A 20,999-nucleotide genomic window follows, 5' to 3' on the forward strand; every position below is an offset into this window, starting at 1 on the left:
CTCTTCCTCCTCCTCCTCCTCCTCCTCCTCCTCCTCCTTCAAATTTATTTATTTATTTATTTATTTATGTGAGTATACTATCACTGTCTTCAGACATACAAGAAGAGGGCATCAGATCCAATTACAGATGGTTGTGAGCCACCATGTGGTTGCTGGGAAATGAACTTAGGACCTTTTTTTGGAAGAGCAGTCAGTGCTCTTAACCACTGAGCCATCTCTCCAGCCCCAACTGTGATCTTCTTGTTTGCTCAACAAATGTTCTTACTCATTGTGTTATCTCACCAACTCCTCTATCAAGAATTTCTTAATTTCAGGTTTATTTGTAGTTAAAATTACTTAAATTGACTGATGTCATTTGTCAATACTTAGGTGACAACATATAGAAAGTCAGATCTTCAACTTGATGGGAGAAAGTTCCTTTCAACCAAAAGGTAAGTGTTGCTTCAGTAACTGATACTCGTGTGCAGGTGGTATATAAATTACACTTTATGGTATAGTGTGAGAGATGGGGAACATCTTAGAACCTAAATGAACTGACAAGTCAAGTGGAAGTGAAGTATTTATCTCTATTAACAGAAATAGCTACTGTTTATGTTAATATTATCAGTTTGGCATGCATTATCATATAGATTTCTTTTATGCTTGTGCAAGCATTTATTAAAAAATAGAAAAGAACTATAGCTTTTTCTTTTAACACTATTTTATATATTAACAATGGCAGAGTCTTAGTGTGTGTGTGTGTGTGAGCATACATGTATGTGTGTGTATATGTGTGTTGTATACTCTATTAGTTTACTTGGGTTGTCATAACAAATTATCATGGACTAGGTGGTTTAATTTTGTAGAAATTTATTTTTGGACAATTCTTTGGGCTAAAAAGTTAGAACCAAAGTATTGCTAGGCTTAATGTCTTCTGTGGGTTTTGAGATAAACACTCTGGGCCTCTTATAAATGGCCATACTGAATCTGTTGTGACTGATTGTAGTCATATTATTAAGAACATGGTGGAATGTTGTCCAAATTTTGAGTAAAATGTAGAAATGGTACTCTTTAGTATAATAGAAATTAATATTTAGAAGTGATAGAGATATTGTTTAAAATAGAGCCTCAGATAATTTATTTTGTAGACCACTATTTTCATGTCTGGACAAGTGCCACTGATATTCATGTATATGGCTGAGGTCATCATATACATGGTTATATTAGTTGAGGCCCTTAACACTGTTTTCCTTCTCTATCTTGCCTCCCTCTGTTCTTGCATTTCCTTCTTCTCCATTACAGACTGAATTATAAATGCATATAATTAAAGAATCAAACAGTCTGAAAGGCTCTAATTAGTCTTGCCAAAGTTTCATAAAGTTGTTTGTGTGTATGTATGTGTGTATAGTGTTGCATTATCAATTTAACTAACAGTGTTATATAATTAAAGATGAATGTTCTAGCTTTCTTTAAAAAAATGTGTTCTTTATAACTTTTAATTTATGTGTATGTGTGTGTCTGAGTTTGTCTTGTGTATTCAGTGCTGGTAGAGACTAGAAGAGGACATTGAATTGAACTGGAGCTGGAGTTAGAATTGTGAGCCACCCAGTATGGGTGTTGAGAATAGAACTTGGATCCTCCAGAAGAGTAGCAAGTGCTCTTAACTTTTGGACCATCTCTCCAGTCCTTGTTTTAGCTCTTTTTATATATGTATTTTATTGCTTTTAATTATGTATAATGTGTGGGCGAGGTACTTAAGTTCATGCGTAAAAGCAAGTGCTCACAAATTACAGAGGAGGGTGCTGGGCCATCTGCAAGAGCAGTATATTCTCTTCACTGCTGAGCGACCTTTCCAGCCTGTTGTATTTTTTTGTTTTGTTTTATTTTTAAATTTGTTTTACTGTCTTTTGATCTTTTATATCGAACATTTTTCTTTGTAAAATTCCTGGTGCTTATTAATTGTTTCATCTACATTTAAGAGAGTGATGCTACCTGATTGTCATTTCTCAATAGTTTTTACTGCATGCATTTCTATGATCGATTTGTTTAGGGAGAAATGTGTAATTAGCTCTCTTTGAGATAAGCCTCACTCCCTTCTTTATATTTTCCTCTCATACCAAATCACAGCCCCCCCCCCATTTTTTAATTTGTTTTTTCATCTGTGGCTTCTTAGTCTTAGTCTTACCCCTCCCCTCTTTTAAAGACAATGGATAGGATATAATCCTTTTTTTTTTCAGAGTTAATTGTTCTAAGTATATGACTGAAATCAATTTTGACTGTATTTTTTATCTGCTCTAAATAAACATCTATCTCAGATCTACTAGTTAATGACTTAGAGAGCAAGATCTCAGTTTCTTATTGTTACTATCATGTACTCATCACAAACACCAAGCTAGAAATTGTTACTAGGATTATTAAAGTAGATTTCTAATATGCTACATATGCAAATACTTTAATTAAAAGAAAGTTGCTTTTTAAAAAACTAGGTAATTTAAAGATGGCAGAACTCTTTATGGAATGTGAAGAAGAGGAGCTAGAACCATGGCAGAAGAAAGTGAAAGAAGTTGAAGAGGATGATGATGATGAGCCCATCTTTGTTGCGGAGATAGCAAGTTCAAAACCAGCTATTTCAAGTAAGCATTTACTTTGAATGTAGGGAGTTTGAAAAGGTTATTTTTAGGGTTGTTGTGAAAAATGTCCTTATTCCACCATAAAGAATTTAGGAATAAAATACTTGTTTGAAAGTCAGGGTTGACCCTGAGTGGAGTTTTGAAAAGGGATAGAAGCCAAATACGAGCAGAGCTAACAGGGAAATGCCTATGATTGGCTGGTTGGCATTGGAGGTCTTTTGAGAGTAGGAATTTTAATTTTAGTGGTACTGAAAAACCAGGTTATCTGAATTTATTTCCTTTTTTCTCTCTTAAACCTAGAATCCCTTAAAGGAAAAATTTAGAATGCTTAGTTTTAAATTTTGGGATATACTAAAAAATTTGTTAGTCTCACATGAAATCTCATGTTCAGGCCCTGTAGTACTGTCATCTACACAGTACTACAAAATGCATAGTGATAGTGGGTCATAACCTGACCACAGCTGTCTTTCAGCAGCTAGTAAATTTGTGATACAGAGAGGTGTTGCCTCTAGACATTGTATCTTTACTATGTTACAGTTAGCACCTTCACTTCTCAGGCTCTTTAGTAGAATAGTCTTTGGATGATTAGCTTTCAGTTAGAGTGCTTGGATTTAACAGTGTTACAGTGTTAAGGTAAGAAAACTGATACACCACAGTAAACTGTTTATTCAAAAAATATTTCAGTCCGAGCCTGATGTGGGGAGCACACACTTTTATTTACAAAACTAAGGAGACAATTTCTGTGGGCCCCAGGCCAGCCTAGGCTATATGGTGAGATCTGGTTTCAGTGGGGAAAAAAAAATATAGTCTTCAAATCTCAAAGAGAAATATTCTTTCTAATTTTAATTGCATGTTTGTTTTAAGCCAGATGAATTTATCAAGGAATGTTAATGTGTTCAGCATATTAGTATTTCTTATTTACCTTGGTTAACTGAAGAGAGTACTATGAAATTTTCTGAAAGCCTTCTTGCTTTTCTTGCCTGTAGTATTAGAATGGCATTTATATATAGTTTCATTATATAGAGAGAACAATTTAACCAAGTGAAATGTCAGTATTATTTTCTGTGATAGGTAATTTCCTATGGAATGCTAAGTGGGATGTTATTAGATTATAAAATGAGTTTAGTATGATAGTGTGCATATTGCTAATACCAGAATGGTCTGATTTCTTATTTTTTATTTCCTGGGTATTGATTATCTGACACTTGGATGTTGTTATATTGCAAAATTATTTAAAATCTCTTGTTGAAAATATGACAAGATTCAAGTTGAATTTATATCAATTATAGATGACTCTTACTTACACTCTCAATTATAATATCTCTCAATTATAATAATCTATATTTGTTTTTAAATCTGGAAGAAAGAGATTGACCCCAGATGTTTTCCTGAATTATGAAGATGAAAAATTGAAATAATTGTGTTACTGTTTTATGTAGAGGCCATAAGGAATTTCAACATAGGAAATGTGAATTAAATGTTTAAGAATTTGTGTTTTATAGATCACAACTACTAAAATAGTATACCAATAGTTATTTGATAACTTGAATATTAATTTTGGTTTCCTGAGTGAAAATAATATCAAGTTGAGTTGCTTCTTTTTTTTTTTTTAAGACTTATTTATTGCTATATGTAACTACAATGTAGCTGTCTTCAGACACACCAGAAGAGGGTGTCAGATCTCATTAAGGATGGTTGTGAGCCACCATGTGGTTGCTGGGATTTGAACTCACGACCTTCAGAAGAGCAGTCAGTGCTCTTACCTGCTGAGCCATCTCACCAGCCCGAGTTGCTTCTTTTTTAAAAAAAAATCAACCTGGTGAACTTGATTTGTAAGCACTGCATTAACATTACTGGAACATTTTAACTATTTTAAAAATATGTATTTAGTTAGGTGTATGTGTATTTGCCTGCACATATGTATGTATCCAATTAATTCCTAATGCCCATAGAGGCCAGAACATGAGACATGTGAATATTAGGAATTGAACTGTGTCCTCTGTCAGAACAGCAAATACGTTTAACTATTGAGTCATTTCTCTGGCTCTGAAAAATAACCATTATGTGTACCTTTATGCAATTATTTAGTGGCATCTAGTTCTTTTCTACTATGAAGAAAAATGAATTTTTTTGTGTATCAATTTCAGTACATCTTTTAACTTTTTCCAAATAAGCTAATCTTTATTCTTTCAGATTTTAGTTTGATTACTGAGTAAGCTAGATGTTAACAGCTTTATATAATCATATGTATGTAAGAGCAAGAACTTCAAACCAATCCTTCAAAGTCATACCTATCTTGACTTCTAATGTGGTAGATCAAAATCCCCTTAATGTGTAAGACAGTCAGGTAAACCTTAGATTCAGCTTAGTCTATAACTTCTAGTAGCTTCCCTTTTGGAACAGCGGTAATGAGATAGTCCATGGAGACTCTCCTTTATACAACATTAGGGCCTTTAGAGCTGTGAATAGAATATGGAGTCTGGGTCATGGTTTAATTTTTTAAGTCAGAACCCAAATATATACATACAATTCTTTCACCATACAAAGGAAGGTGTAGACTTCAACTCCATGAAACCATATTTAAATATGTTTTTAGAAGATTTTTATGGGAACAAAATTTCTTTACTTTGAAGAAGGTTTTGCTTATATGCACTTGGGTTTATCAATATACTTCTGGCTTTTGGACATTTAGTTACAATGATAAAAAATTGTGCTTATTCTACAAAACAGTTAATGTTAATAAACTGTTTTCAGATTAGTGGTAACATTCCATCTAATATGTTCAGTTTATTTTTTATTTATTTATTTATTTTTATTTATTTATTTTATTATTTTCTTTATTTACATGTCATATGATATCTCCTTTCCCAGTTTCCCCTCCAAAAAAAAGAAAAAAAAATTTAAAAAAAAGAAAGAAAAAACCCTGTTCCCTCCCCTCTCCCCCTGCTCACTAACCCATCCATTCTCACTTCCTGACCCAGGCATTCCTCAACACTGGGGCATAGAACCTTCACAGGGCCAAGGGCCTCTCCTCCCACTGATGATCAACTTGGCCATCCTCTGCTACATATGCTGCTGGAGCCATTAGTCCCATCATGTGTACTCTTTGGTTAGTGGTTTAGTCCCTGGGAGCTCTGAGGGTACTAGTTAGTTCATATTGTTGTTCCTCCTTAGGGCTGCAAACCCCTTCAGCTCCTTGGGTTCTTTCTCTAGCTCCTTCATTGGGGACCCAGTACTCAGTCCAATGGATGGCTATGACAGTACCCAACTAATATGTTCAGTTTATAAGTTTTAATATCTCAGTATATATTGCATTCAAACAAATTTAAAGTATTTTTTTTTTTTTTGTAGATATTTTGAACAGAGTTAACCCCAGCTCTCATTCAAGAGGAATAAAGAATGGTATACTCAATCGAGGTACAATATTACTGTACTACTTGAATTGTAAACTAAAATATTTTGAAAAAGTTGACTATATAGAAATGCATTAAATGTATTGTATAATTTTAAAATACAGGTTTTACTGCTTCATTCAAGCCTACAAGTCAACGCTGCCTGAATTCAACATCAAATCCTGTGGCTGCCTTGCCAGTAAATTTTCATCCTGAATCTAGATCTTCAGATAGCTCTGTTATTGTTCAGCCATTTTCTAAACCTGTAAGTGTTTTCAAAACCACATAGTCCACTCAAGGAATATTAACAATACTCAGTTAAAATTCTACATTATCAACAAGTAGTCATCTAGTTGGTAGCATAATTGGTATCAGAAAAGGTTACCATCTGTATGACAGCCTTAATTAGTACTCCACCCTTCAGTAAGTTGGGGAATATGCTTAAACTGATTGGGTATAGCTTTGAAAACTAAGACTGTCAAAATGTGAATAGAAGAATTACAATGATAGCACATGATAGCAAAATATTTGTGCTTTCAAACTGAACCAGGGTCCCATTTTTTTGTTGTTGTTTTTGTTTTTGTTTTTCGAGACAGGGTTTCTTAGTGTAGCCCTGACTGTCCTGGAACTCACTCTGTAGACCAGGCTGGCCTGGAACTCAGAAATCTGCCTGCCTCTGTCTCCCAAGTGCTGGGATTAAAGGCATACACCACCACTGCCTGACTGGTTTTTTTTTGGGGAGGGGGGCTGCAAGTATTTTTAATTTGGAAATTATTAAGAGGCTTTGATAGTAGTATTTTATTCTGAGAAATGTACCTTTACACTTTATTTTAAAAATCCTTAGTGAAAAGTAATAGTGCTAATAATTACAATTTATTAAGCTAGTAATAGACATAAATATTTGTGCTAAATGTTCTATATAAATGAATCTCATTTAGTTTTTAAATATACCTAGGATGCAGGCATTGCTACTTCTTCCATTTCATAGTTGAATAAATACTGAGGTTTACAGCGATTAAGTCACTCAGTTCTATAGCTAGGTGGGCCTCAGATCTCATTGTAGGCTAATCCATAGTTTATATACATATATACACACACACATATATCTTGTATATGAGTGTCTAATTTGAAAAATGAAAATACTGCCCCAGCTCAGCATTCTCAGGGTAGTGTGTTTGGAATTCAAACACTATTGTGAAGATAATTGAATTAAACACTTTCTTTTTCACTGACATTTGCATTGATGACACAAAAACAGTGCTGAGAAAGCTGCTGGTGGCTTTCTGTGAGTCAAGACAAGCACTCATCTGTACCAGAGTTTACAAGTAGCCACTCAGTCTTGCATTCCTGATGAAATACTTCAGTTCCTCAATGACATTTTGCAATGTATTAGACATAAACTTCCATTAATGTTATTTTGTGAAATATACCCTTGACTATGTGTCTTCTTATATGTTCTGTGGTAAAATAGGTAGTGTACATAAAGCACTTCTATGTCTTAAATATCTTGATGATTGTGTTTAGGAAAAGCATGATTGGCAAGCTGAAATACCTGTTGCATTTTAATTGAACACATTTATGCTTAAAATAATGACTGATAAACTGTGGTATATTATTTCTTCTTATCATTATTGCCATAAACTATGTGATTTAAAACAATATATATTAAGTATCCTAAAATCTTATAATTTCTGTTGGTAGGAGGCAGATCATAGCTTATCTAGATCCTCTGTTTTAGGGTCTGATAGGACCACCATTTAAGATATGGTCCTCAAAGCAGTCTCATCTAAAGCACTACTGGGAAATCTCTCCCAAGTCCAGATTATTGTTGGTACCCTTTAGTTCCTTAAGGGGTCAGACTGAGTCTCATTATCCTTTTGGCGTTTAGCTTAATTCCTTGCCAGAGTCTTCCCAAAATGGCTGCTTGCCTCCTGAAAGTAAGGAGAGTTCTTTTTTTCTTTTCTTTCCTTTTTTCCCCTTCTTTAAGGCAGAGTTTGTCTGTGTAGCCCTGGCTGTCCTGGAACTCACTTTGTAGCTAAGCTGGCATCAAACTCAGGTCTGCCTGCCTCTGCCTCCCAAGTGCTAGGATTAAAGGTGTGTACCACCAAGACATGTTTGATTTTATTACTTTAGGAAACAGTCTTGTTCATAAAATGATGTTATATACCTTACCACCTTTTCCATGTTATGTTGTTAAGAATCAATTCAGCTGTCAGCCACATTAAAAGGAAGGGGCTCACACAGGGTATGAATATTAAAAGATGGTATCATGGAATCCACTTTAGAATACTGTTATTCAGTCCTCAAATTTGGTACAGATTTCCTCAAAATTAATCCAAATAGACCTGCCCCTTCATCACTTAATGGAAAACAGTTGATAGTAGTGTTCTTTCTTACTAGTGATACAATTTGATCTACCAAGCAAAAATCAAGATTTGGAAAGCTTTAATCTGCCATTTTGATCTGGTTGTTTCATAATATTTCAAGACTTCCTTGATGGCTAGTATAAATGAATTTTTGATGATATCAATTTTTTCAATATTTGAGATAGTTCAATGAAACCAATTAGTTTGCAAATAACCAAAGTATATATTACTGAAATGTCTGTGAATAAATACTTAGTATACTGTGAGCTTACAATTTCAATGGGACAGGGTACCAAAGTTCACAGATGAAAAGTTTCAGATTTCATAGTGATGCACCTTTAAGAAAGTACTCGCTGGTGAGTTTTGATAAGATCAGAGTAGTACATCCACAGTGGTTCATAATGCTAAAATGCTCCTTCTCTCAATTACATATTGTCATGAGTCCTTATTCTCTTTTGAGAATTAGGTTAGTTATTAGAGAAGAGAACATGCCTAGTCCACACATATTTCTGGGTTCAGGCACATACAACTAATCCCAGCACTTGGTGTTATAGAAGCAGGAGGATCAGGTGTTAGGGCTATCTTTTGCCACATGGTGAGTTTGAGGTTAACTTGGGATACCTCTAAGACCCTGGCTCCCAAATTTAAAATAAAAATTACAAAGATACAAAATAAGAATACTTTCACGCTGATCCATAGTGGATTTAGTATAACTTAAAAATAATGTAATAGCCGGAATAAAGTAATAGCACGCCTTTAATCCCAGCACTTGGGAGGCTGAGGCAGGTGGGTTTCTGAGTTTATGTTATGTTTTTGTATGTTTAATTTTTTTATGGAATCTTTATATTCAACTTTTTCAGGCATGGATTAAATATATTATTGTTAATATCATTGATAAACTTAATACAAATATGGCTAATAAGCATGAACTTTATGTTATTATTTAGACTTGGATTATAGTTTCAACACCATCAGTAATAAAAGATTCTGTATTGAGAGCCTTCTGCAACCACATAACCTTAGCCTACCAATCTATATAACTGGAAGGAGTATTGTCTTTATTAATACTAATGTGATAACTATTTGATTCATATTTACTGTGGAGAGCAAATAAATTTAATATATACAATAGGGCTATTTTAGCTTGAAAGATGAATGCTTGAAGCTCAGAAGTGACTTGCACAAGGTTAAATGGTTAAATAAATATAGGTCATCCTAATTCGGTTATAGTGTCTACTTTACTCTTATTGTTGCGTTTAACAAAGTTTTCAGGTAGCTCATTTTTTAATTATTTTGAACTTGCATAAGATATAAAAAATTCTCTATTTAAAAATTCTTTTTAGCTAGTTATTTGCTGACTAATGAGTTGCCTTTGTAATACTATGGGTACTTAAGTTGCCTTTTGGGATGTGTTTAACTTTATTGTAGTTTTGTTAAAGAGTTTTTTGTTGTTGTTGACAGCACAAGTGAGTATTTAAAAGTACTCGTATTTGGAGAAAGTGTTTACTTCAATTAAGATTATACTTGGTTACTGTTAGGTCATGAAATGACTAATGTTTTCTCTTCGCATCTTAAGATTCAGGTGCCCATGACCATCTCAAATTCTGGGTGTGGTGCTACTTAAGATTATAAATTGTTTCTATGACTTTATAACAACCTCATTGTCAGTAAAGGTAGTACAAAATGAAATTCTTAATTATACTTTAATTTATAAGCACAAAACAAAACCTTAATACTTCTACGATTAATATATCTAAGAGCAGCTTAGAAAAGAGATCAGTGTACACACCTCGAGGGTTAGATTGTACAGGTCAGCTCTTATACTTTTTCACTAAATAGCCTTTGAGGAACATGTCCTACTTTCAAAAACTTGATAGTAATGGTTATATGGTAGCTTGTGGGCTTAGCTCTTTATTATTGAAAATAGAGGTTTTAATTTTTGGCTCTTATCAACAATTCTCCATTAAACTTCCTTTACCATGGAAAGTAGAATAAAGGACCTTTTAGGTTTTGATAGCTACTGGTAGAATTTTTATTCAAAGTCATACCAATATATAAGCTAGAGTTTGCCAATAGTGAACATTATCCTTCTTTTAACCTAAATAAAAGTAATATTAGTCTTAGAGAAAAAGAGAGTTCTGATATTTCCCATCTAGCTTACCTCATATTAACATCTTAAGGAAGATCTTCCTGTTTCCACCTTCTGAGTGCTAGGATCATAGATGTGTACTACTGTGCCTGGCTTTATTTTTATTTGTTTTTAACTTTTTTGTTTTGGTTTTGTTTTTGGAGGGGAGGAGAGGAGAGGATCAGTTTATTTTTAAACACTGCTTAACTCAAAAACCTGTGGATTATGCATTTTAAGAGGTTGAAGGTTCAGAAATCACTCAGAGCTTACTTTGCACAGTGATTGTTCCTGATATATAATATTGGAGTTTGTGTGTATGTATATGTGTGTGTGTGTGCATATTACTATACTTGTTATATAGTATTAAAGTCTATATCTTCAATTGTATTGACCACTTCGTAATGATGCTGAATATGTATATGTATACAGCTCTCTGTTCTTGATCACATTAGAGTCCATGTCATATTTTTCACCATGCTCTTGAGATCTTCCTGCTAGCTTGGCTAAAAATTTCTTTGAGCTACAGGTCTCCTGGAGCAAGCCCATTGACTGAGGTATTTTATCAACAGCTTCTATCCTAATCCCTTTCTGACTGGTACTGTTAGTTCACTGCAAGGCCCATGTTACTTTGGTTTTTGCGTTATGACATTCTACATTCCTTGGCTTAGCATAGGTTTCTGTGGGACAATTAGAAAAGTAAAGAGTACATTATTTTTCTTTTTTGACTACAAAGTTATAAAGTTCTCCAAAACAGATGGTTTGAAAATTCATTTTATATAAAAACATTCACTCTCAACAGTAATACTTGGGAGTAGGATTTATGTTTGTTTTGCTGTGTTTTCATTGTGCAGTTTTTACTGATTTCTCTCACTTGCTTCTTGATGATAATACTGCAATTTTAGAACCACTAAGCATGTATTGGCCTTACAGATATAAATTACACTTGCATTTCTTGTACTTTTAAAACATTGGATTAAAATTTGCTGTCAACATTAGGTGATCGATTTTAGTTGGGCAGATAGGAACAAACAAGCTCTATTTGCTTGTTTTCAGTTTTGATAGATGATAATTTTGTCCAACTAGTAATTACTTTTGTGTTTCTAACTTGTTAATAATTGAATCATCAAACAAAATTTATCTTCATAATATAGATAGCTGTTAAATTGCTCTTATACTTGTGTGTAAAACAATAGTTATACCTGTGAACAATAAATGTAATATTATTTCTTCAAATTTAACAGGGTTATGTAACAAACTCACCACGAGTTCTGTCTAATAACTCTTCAGAGTTACTCTTCGACTTGACCCAGGATGCAGGATTATCACATTACCAGGGGGGACCAGCACTTTCTATTGCAGGTTTGTTGTGTTACTTTTTTCCTTAAAATTGTTAAAAGAAATGATGGATATCATACAGAATTAAATTTCTGTTTTGAACTCCACATCTTTGTGTTAAAGTATTTGTGTATGTTAACATGGGACTCCTGTAGATAGTTTTGAGTGTCCTTTTAAAGGCAGTTTTATTTAAAATCTTCATTAAACTACCTTGTATTCTTTTTCCTATGGAACCAACCTTTAAAATGCTTTAAAACATCAGTGGAATTAGAGAAGCTTTTAGATACTGTAAACATTGTTAAGAATAAATAATTTCTATGGCTGCTCATTTTTTAAAAAGTGTATGGTTATAGTTGAATGTTTAATTAGGTTAGTGTCTTTCTAGTTCAGTAAGTGATGTCAGTATATAGTCAAGTATTGTTTTATGGTGCTATAAAGTGGCCACAATAAAGAAATACTTGTTAGATTAGTGACATGACTCAGCAGGCAAAGCCACTTGGTTCCAAGCATAATGGCCTGAGTTTCAACCCTGAGACCCACATAGTGGAATGGAAGAACCAGCTCCTAGAAAGTTAGCCTCTGACTTCCACAAGTGTGTTGTGGCATGTGTGTATCTACCAAGGCTTCCCTTTTCCTCCCTTCCTCTCATAGGTAAAGGATAATTTAAAGAAGTGGCTCTTGAATGTGATGGGGTATACCTATAATCTCAGCACTTGAGAGACTGTAGCAGAAGGATTATTGTCAGTTTGATTTTAACCTGGAGTATGTAATAATTTCAAGGCCATCTTATGCTATATATTAGGACTGTGTCTCAAAACAGATAAGTATTAGACATAATACAAAGTGATCTTTAGAGAATTAATACAATTAGTTCATATGATAAGTAGTCTTCATTAATTTAAAATACACTAGCATTTCATGGAGGAATTGTCTTAGTGAAAATTCCTGGTAATTAAGGAAAGTTAATTTTTGAACACTAGAAATTTGTATGTATTCAAGTATTTTAACTAAGATGTACAAGAAAATTTGGAATGTTTAGATTGTTTACTAAATAGATTAATGAGGTATTTACCAGACTTCTTCATTTTTTTTTCATTATAGGGCTTAAAGTGCTTTTCCATTTTAAAAATACCTTATTTGATAAACACGTTTCTGAATGTCACTTACATACATAGTTTACTAAAATGTTTACTAATATCTTGTTAATAAAATAGGTACAAGCGAAAAGAAACGGAGAAAAAATATTTGTATTAAATCTGGCATTAGGAAGCTCATAGACTTTACTCATAGGAAAAGTCTGCAGTCTTGAAACTTCTGGGAAGGAAGAAACAATAAAGACTCCTAATCTCCCTCAGCTCTCTACTACAGTGAGTGAAACTTCATTAAGGGGATAACTAGGAAGCCGTAGGTTTGAACCTCTGCTCTTAAGAATGTTTAGTCTTTATCAGATCAACTGACCTCTTCAGACTTTTGATTTTTTTTTTTATATTAAGAGATGGGGGCTATTAATTTTTTTTTGTGTGTGTAATTCATTCAGTTCTCCACACCTGGAGCAAGACACCTGAAAATACCATTTTGACTCTTTCTCTAGTTCACCCAGGGCTTTTTTGATGCCCAGATAAGATAAGTGAAATGTGAAAATACATTTATAAGGTTCAAAGGACTTGATAATCAATATCAGTCAGTGTCAGTGCTTTTCATTCAGTACCATGATTGACAGATTACTGTTTATGGAGATTATGGGATTTTAATTTTGACCTTGAAAGAAATTAGGATTTTTACTGGCAGAGCTAGGACTGTTTGGGGATAGAGAATAGCATAAACCTAACAAAACAGATAAAGAGACAATTTAAAATACATGCACAGCCAGTTGAGATGGCTCATTCAGTAAAAGGATTTGCTTCTAAGTTTCACAACTGGAGTTTAATTCCTGGAGCCTACACAGTGGAAGGAGAGAACAGGCTCTCAAAAGTAGTTCTCTGAGTTCCACTCAGATACCATGCGTTTTGCATACTCATATGTATACAGATAAGTAAATGAATGTAAAAAAGATTGGAAAGGATGCAGAGTGGTTTTATTTAATGTTGAGATTTCTCATGATAAATTCTGACATTAAAGAAGTCTATTTTTACCATCTAGTCCATTTTATAATTGGTTGCTTAATTCAAAATGCTATCACCCTTTCATTTTCCAAGTAGCATAAACATGTGTTAATGAGGTTGCACTACCAGAGATCTTTTTCATGTACCTGTATTGTATCTGTCTCTGACCAAATGTTTTGAAGACAAGGAAAAATCATAACTTTGTCTTTAAAGATGAAATAGTGAATTAATATAATCTTATTTTCTTGGCAAAAAGATGATAGGCAAATCTATTGGTATAATTTTTACCCTTTAAAGCAAGTTAAAGTATAAAATGTTTTGTAATTAGTGATAATTATTATTTATTATTGTTTTCTATGTATCAAATATTTTAAGGTTCTTTGAATACAATGTTTGACCTTAAAGTAACTCTGTAAAATAAAATAACATAACTTTATAGAAATAGAAACTGAAGCTCAGAGTAACTAAATAAAAATATATAAACAGAAACCGGCAGAATCTGGATTTTAATTTAGGCTATCTTACTTAAATGCCTAGGATTTCTCTAATAATGCTTTTACATCTGGTCTATAGATGGGTCTATTTAATGTGTAGTTTGAGAATCCTTTGTACAAAGTAAATTTTGTGTTATTTTTAAGAAAAAGACTTTCCTCTAGTTATTGTCTAATTGTCCCCTTCTCTATTGCTGATACTCTGAGGCTTAACACTTTAGCTTTATGGTGATTTTTCAAAAGGAAAATTATTTTTAAGAATGAAATCTCTATGTAAACAAAGATTCATGCAGTCTAATAACTCAAATGCAGGAGTTTCTTTGTCAGATATTCCTTAATATATTCCCTAAAATGGGACACAACTCCCTGTTTTATATGCCCTATCATTTGAGTGAGTAAACTATTATCCAGGCATAGAAGTTTCTACTTGGTACATAGCAATAAGTGTGTAGAATCACAGCCTTGAAGCGATCACATTGTTAGGTGGGAAAGGACTAACATCACATTGGACATATTAAGTAGTTTTAACCAGGCATAGTAATACACACCTTTAATCCCAGCACTCAAGAGGCAAAGAGGCAGGCAGATCTCTGAGTTCATGGCCAGCCTGGTCTACAGAGTGAGTTCCAGGACACTCGGGGCTGCAATGAGAAACTCTGTCTTGAAGGGGAAAATAAAAGAAACTTAAAGGATTTATAAGTATTTGGAATAAATTATTGTGCATGTGTGCATATATATGGGTTGTTAAAACTTGAATATATTTAAGCATCTGAAAATAATTGGTTTTTAGGAACTGCAGAATATCTTGTTTTATTTTTTTCAAGCCATACTGAGAATTTCTTGCATAGAAAGATAATTTTACAAATTGATTGAATAAATACAGTCCTTAATAGTTTTTATGCTATTTCCTTATAATAAATGCAGTCCTTAATAGTGTCTATGCTTTTCCTCATACTCTCTAAATTTGTCCTTAGTTTTGTTTGAGACAGGGTCTTACTATGTAGCTTTACCTTGTTGGCTTGAAACTGGGTAGGTAGACCAGGCTGGCCTCAAATTCACAGATCTCTGAATGCCTATCTCTGCCTCCTAAACACTGGAACTAATGGTGTGTGCCACCATGCCCAGCAATATTGTTTGATTTTTATCATTGATATAGCATAGTTCAATTATGTCATATATTTTAGTTCCCACACAGTTAGACTTAACTGTTTATGAGTAGTATTTTTATAATATTTTAAAATCTTTACCCTACTGTTTAAATCATTTTAGGTTTGAATGAAACTTCATTTTTATCAAAACGTCCTTCTGGTTCTGACATAAGCAGTGTTAACCCAAAAAAGCCTAAACCCAGTGAAAATATTTCTGGAACAGATGCCTCTTCTGTAATCTCTTCAGAAAAGTCTCCATCAGTGATGTCTCTCCAAGCGGTGCCATCTCAAGGTAAAGACACTGGCCTACAAAAAAAGAAATTTTTGTAGTATTTAAAAATAAGTTTTTGCAAATAGTTACAAATTAAGAAACTAATAGTGGTTATTTAAGTTAAAAAGTGCTAAATTTGGGGGCTGGAGAGATGACTTACTGGTTAAGAACACGTGAAACATTTCCAGAGAACCTGGGTTTGATTCCTAGCACCCACAGGGAGTGGCTCTCAACCACAAGCTAAGTCCAGTTCGCGGAACCTGACATTCTTCTCTGGCACCCATGGGCACCAATATAAATGTGACATTTACATACACTTGTGTGCATCCATTAATAATTAAAAATAATTTGTAAAAAACAACAAGCAAAAAACACAGAAAAATGATGCATTTTATTTCATAGTTGATCTGAATTTATTTTAGGTGCAAATTGCTCATCAAATCAATCTAAAAATGGAACAACTTTTCCAAGAGCATGTCCCAAGTGTAATATTCACTTCAATCTTTTGGATCCTCTGAAAAATCACATGACGGTAAATCTTTTCCAAAATCTAATATTGAAAGTTTGAAAATCCCTAAAAATATTAATGACCGATTTATAGTAAATGATTGTTTGACTTAGTAAGTTAGGAATGAAATTTTCTCATACTGGATATATCCATAGAGCTTAGGGAAAAATTTATATTCAAAATGATTCTACATTATAGTAAAATTCCTTAGTTCATATATTTATAATATATGTTTATTGTATTCCAATTTTAAACACAATAATATATTAAGTCATATTCCTATTTGTAAAACCTTTTAGTGTGAATTCATTGTTTTTATAACTTAAAAATTCTATAGTTTACATATGCAAATATGTATTCCACATTAGATAATGAAAATAAATTATATACATTGTTAGTATTCAGACATAAACTTCAAATGTTCATACTTTTCATATAAAATAATTGCTTTGATAAATCCAGAATAGTTTGCATAATCATAAGTTTGTATAAAGTGTTTTTTGGAGTAGGAAGTTTTTGGTTTAGATTTGAAGAAAATTTCAAAATATGTGTGAAGTTTGAAGTTTAGGTAAAATTCTCCTTCAAATATTAGCTTTCATTGTGCTCTGCTGTGCCTTTATAGAAATGTTCTGTAATCTCCTCTTCCTACTACTAATGACAGGAAGGCAGGGGAGATAAAAGCAGCAGTATGGACAGAGTACAGAAGAATTAAGAAGCAATGAAGTAGTACAGGAAGAGTTCTTGCTATTTCAGAAACTGACCATTTTTAATTCATTTTCAAAAACAGATAATAGCAGAATGAACTCACTGGCAGTTGATGGAGAAAGGTAGACATTTTTGTCGGCGGGGTAATTACTGGTCAAGTTACCTATAACCCTTCACTCATAAAAGTAATCCTAATCAAATTTACTGAAAAAAATGGATAAAGGAAGAAAGCTGAAGACAGGAGGAAGACTTCCTGGGAGAAGGGGAGTAGGTACAGGGACGAGAGAGTACTGAGGGTTGAGTATGATCAAAAAATATCTATGGGGTGAAGGTAGCATCAGGAATCCCATGCTTATGAATAACTGTAGAGATAAATAAGATAGAAAAATAACTTAAAAATTATAAACACCTCTTTATTCAGAATTGCATTCAATTTATAGTACTTCCAGCTCCCACAGTGCAGCATTAAGGACTGACCTCTGGTTTGATCATACAGGAAAATTCTCTTGTATGATTGATTTCACCTTCTTTATAATGTTTGAGAGACTTATGATACTTTATTTGTTTGATATTTGAGACAGAGAGGAAAAAAGGGGTACATTAGTTCTTCTTACTAATTTTTTGACTAAGTAATGTAATCATGTGATTAATAAAAGCCCACACAAGGATGCAGCTGAGGAGTCAGCCAACTCTAACCTGTCTGGGTTATAAGATGACTCTCAAAGAGAATGACCTCATATTGGTTTGCTTTATATACTCTAGGTTTGTTTTATTGTTGTTGGGGTGTGTGAGTTTGTGTTTACAGATAAATGTGAATGTTCTTATTTTCCCTCTATTACGTGTACAAATTGTATCATACTGTGTAATCTTCTTAGCCTAATTAAATATCTTTTCCTGTGATAAAACATCATAGCCAAAGTGGTGTAGAAAGGAAAGAAAGGTTTTATGTCACCTTACAGTCCATCATGAAGTGAAATCAGGGTAGGAACTCAAGGGAGGAACCTGGAGGCAGGAAATGAAGCAGATACCATGAAAAACCTGCTGCTTTCTGGCTTGCCTCCCATGGCTTGCTCAGCTGGCTTTTTACAAAAAACTAACCAGAACATTTCTATATTTGAAGAAATTGGTGATCTCTATCCTAAAAGTTTTTAAAAATATTTTTTAGCATTATTTATGATTACTTTTATTGGAAATTAATAAAGGTAATCATGTAACATTCAAATATTAGAATACCATAGCACTTCATGAAATCAACATAATTCATATTTTATGAATATATTTGTTCTTATGAATTCTTTGTTTCATAGTATGTGTATATATATATATATATATATATATATATATATATATATATATATATATATACACATCATTATCAAATTTAGGAAGGGTAATTTCAAAGTCATGGGGTAATTTTTGAGTCACAGGCAAATACTACATGATGTAAAGAACATTATCTCAGAAGGTGAAGTAGCCTACTTAAAGCTGAGGAGGTTAAGGAAGAAAGGAATGGAGAGGTTAACAGTGAGTGTTTTGTTATAGATGGGAGATATGTTCCTTACTCTAGAATAATACAAACTGTAGAATGGATATAATCAAAAGAATGCATTGTGTACCAAAAAGACGAAAGACTTTTTGAATGTACTAATAAAGAATAAAACTGAGGCTGGTGAGATGGCTCAGCGGGGAAGAGCACCGACTGCTCTTCGGAAGGTCATGAGTTCAAAGCCCAGCAACCACATGGTGGCTCACAACCACCCGTAATGAGATCTGATGCCCTCTTCTGGTGTGTCTGAAGATAGCTACAGTGTACTTACATATAATAAATAAATAAATCTTTAAAAAAAAAAGAATAAAACTGAAGATAATGGATATATTAATTACTGTTTTTTTTTTTTTTATCATTACCCAGTATAACCATGAGTCACATCATGTTAAACTTCATTCTTATGAAAATGCCAATTCTCACCTCCACACCTCCAAAAAGATTTAGGAGCCAGAGAGATAGTGCTTTTCTTTCAGAGGGCCTGAATCTTGTTCCTACCACTTACATGACTGCACATAGCTATATGTAACTCCAGTTCCAGGGGTAGCCTGACACTCTAATCTGGCCTCTAGAGAACTACACACATGTGCACATATATAAATATAGGCAAGACACACAAATAAAATAAAAATAAATCTTTTAAGAAGAATTTAAATTACAGGAACTTTAACTTTCTGGATTGACAAGAATGAAGTATAGATGGTGGTCTGATAACTTGTCAGTCTACAACACTGAAATATTCTCTAGGTACAAATTGTCTCATGAAAATAAGGGAGAAGTAAAGAATTTCAGAGCAGGCAGGCCTTAGAGCCTAAATGGCCCAGCAAAGTTGTTTTTTGGATCCTATGTAGTTGTACCCTCTGTAGCTTATTATCTTTAAATAAAACCTAAATCTAAACTTAGTCCTTGTTTCTCAAGTTGTACTTCTTGCCTTTTGAATGTTTCAGGATATTTTGATTTTCCTCAAAAGCAGTCCCTTACTCCATTTACTGTACTCATTTGTTCTTTATCTATTTTTATTAAGGATCTAAATCTAAAATATTATTAAAGAGCTATTATGAACAAGGATTTTATGCTACTTTTAAAACTCTGACCCTGTCTTTTTGTGTAAAAGAAAATAAAACAGCAATTATTTGATCATTTGTTATGTATATTATAATTTATGAGCATGTTTGTAAAACCATTAACTTTTATAAATAGTAAAGTAGAATTAAACCTTACTCTTCCATAGGTCATTTTATAGCTTCAGAAAAGAATCACATGCCAAGTATAACATGAGTGGCTTCTCCTGAAAGCCTGTTCTAACATTTAGGGTATAACATCAATAGTGACCATTATTAGCTTGTTCTAACATTTAGGGTATAATATAAATAGTGACCATTATTAACTAGAAGACTGAATTAGAGAATTTTATAATTCTATTTTTCCTGGGATTTTTGTGATTTTCCCCCCCCCCCAGGAGGTTTTTAAATAAGGTTAGTACTTTGTTAATATAATACCATTGATACACATACTTTATATATATATTTTAAGTAATTTCTTTCTTCTGGTCTCCCCCCAACACCTATCTTTCTCTGATTTAATCCAGGGCCAATTGCAACCACAGCTCCTGAGTAATTTTCTACAGTGTAGTATAATAGTTTATTCTATACAATGCCTCATTTCCTTAAAATTAAAAGTAGCATTATTTCTATTAGTCTTATAAAAGCCTTTTGAAATAGCTTGATTTTTTTTTTTTTAATTTTGAGTTAATAGATGTTATATCTACCTCAGGAAAAATCCAGAAATAAGGCTGGGCCTTTTATCCGAGGTCTAAGGCAAAAGCAGGCAAATCTCTGAGTTCAAGGGCAGATGGTCTACTTAGCAGATTGCAGGCCAACTCTGTCTCCAAGAAAGAAAATACAGAAATATAAATATAAGTAACAAAGCCTTTTCTTACCTCTCTCTTTATTTTTTTTTACATTTTTATTATTATTTTGGTTGTGGTTCCATTCTATCCAAGGGAAAAAGATCATCTTATTAGGATACTAATATACTTACTTTTTTTTCTTTTTTCTTTACGTCAGGACAATATTTCACTATTTAGCCATGGCTGACCTGGAACTCACTGTATAGACTAGGCTGACCTTAAATTCACAGGGATCCAAGTGCCTCTGCCTCTGCCTTTCTCTCTGCCTCTCTGCCTTTGCCTCTTGAGTGTTGGGATTAAAGATGTGAGCCACTATTCTCAGCAAATACACTTATTGGTACAACTTCAACTTGTCAATATAAGTTAATTCCTCTCTTGTGAATCAGTTTTATTCAGTATTTTTCCTGCTTCATAGATACATTTTAAATGTGGTTTTGTTTTGTTGTTGTTTTTTGTTTTTTGTTTTGGGGGTTTGTTTTTTTTTTTTTT

At 33.2% G+C, this 20,999-nt stretch overlaps 1 protein-coding gene across 4 annotated transcripts in view; it reads left to right on the plus strand.

Annotated features, from left to right (window-relative positions):
- Znf280d (zinc finger protein 280D) overlaps positions 1–20,999 on the plus strand; it is an 86,568-nt gene that overhangs the window by 19,183 nt on the left and 46,386 nt on the right. For all 4 annotated transcript variants that reach the window (XM_031345618.1, XM_031345619.1, XM_031345620.1 and 1 more), the window contains exons 3-9: positions 370–431; positions 2,466–2,612; positions 5,961–6,026; positions 6,127–6,266; positions 11,737–11,854; positions 15,693–15,863; positions 16,265–16,374. In XM_031345618.1, the coding sequence (XP_031201478.1) occupies positions 404–431; positions 2,466–2,612; positions 5,961–6,026; positions 6,127–6,266; positions 11,737–11,854; positions 15,693–15,863; positions 16,265–16,374 (780 nt within the window). In that variant the 5' untranslated portion in view covers positions 370–403. The remainder of the gene's footprint in view (positions 1–369; positions 432–2,465; positions 2,613–5,960; positions 6,027–6,126; positions 6,267–11,736; positions 11,855–15,692; positions 15,864–16,264; positions 16,375–20,999) is intronic.

Source organism: Mastomys coucha, unplaced genomic scaffold, assembly GCF_008632895.1.
Source record: "Mastomys coucha isolate ucsf_1 unplaced genomic scaffold, UCSF_Mcou_1 pScaffold23, whole genome shotgun sequence".
Taxonomy (NCBI): Eukaryota; Metazoa; Chordata; class Mammalia; order Rodentia; family Muridae; genus Mastomys; species Mastomys coucha.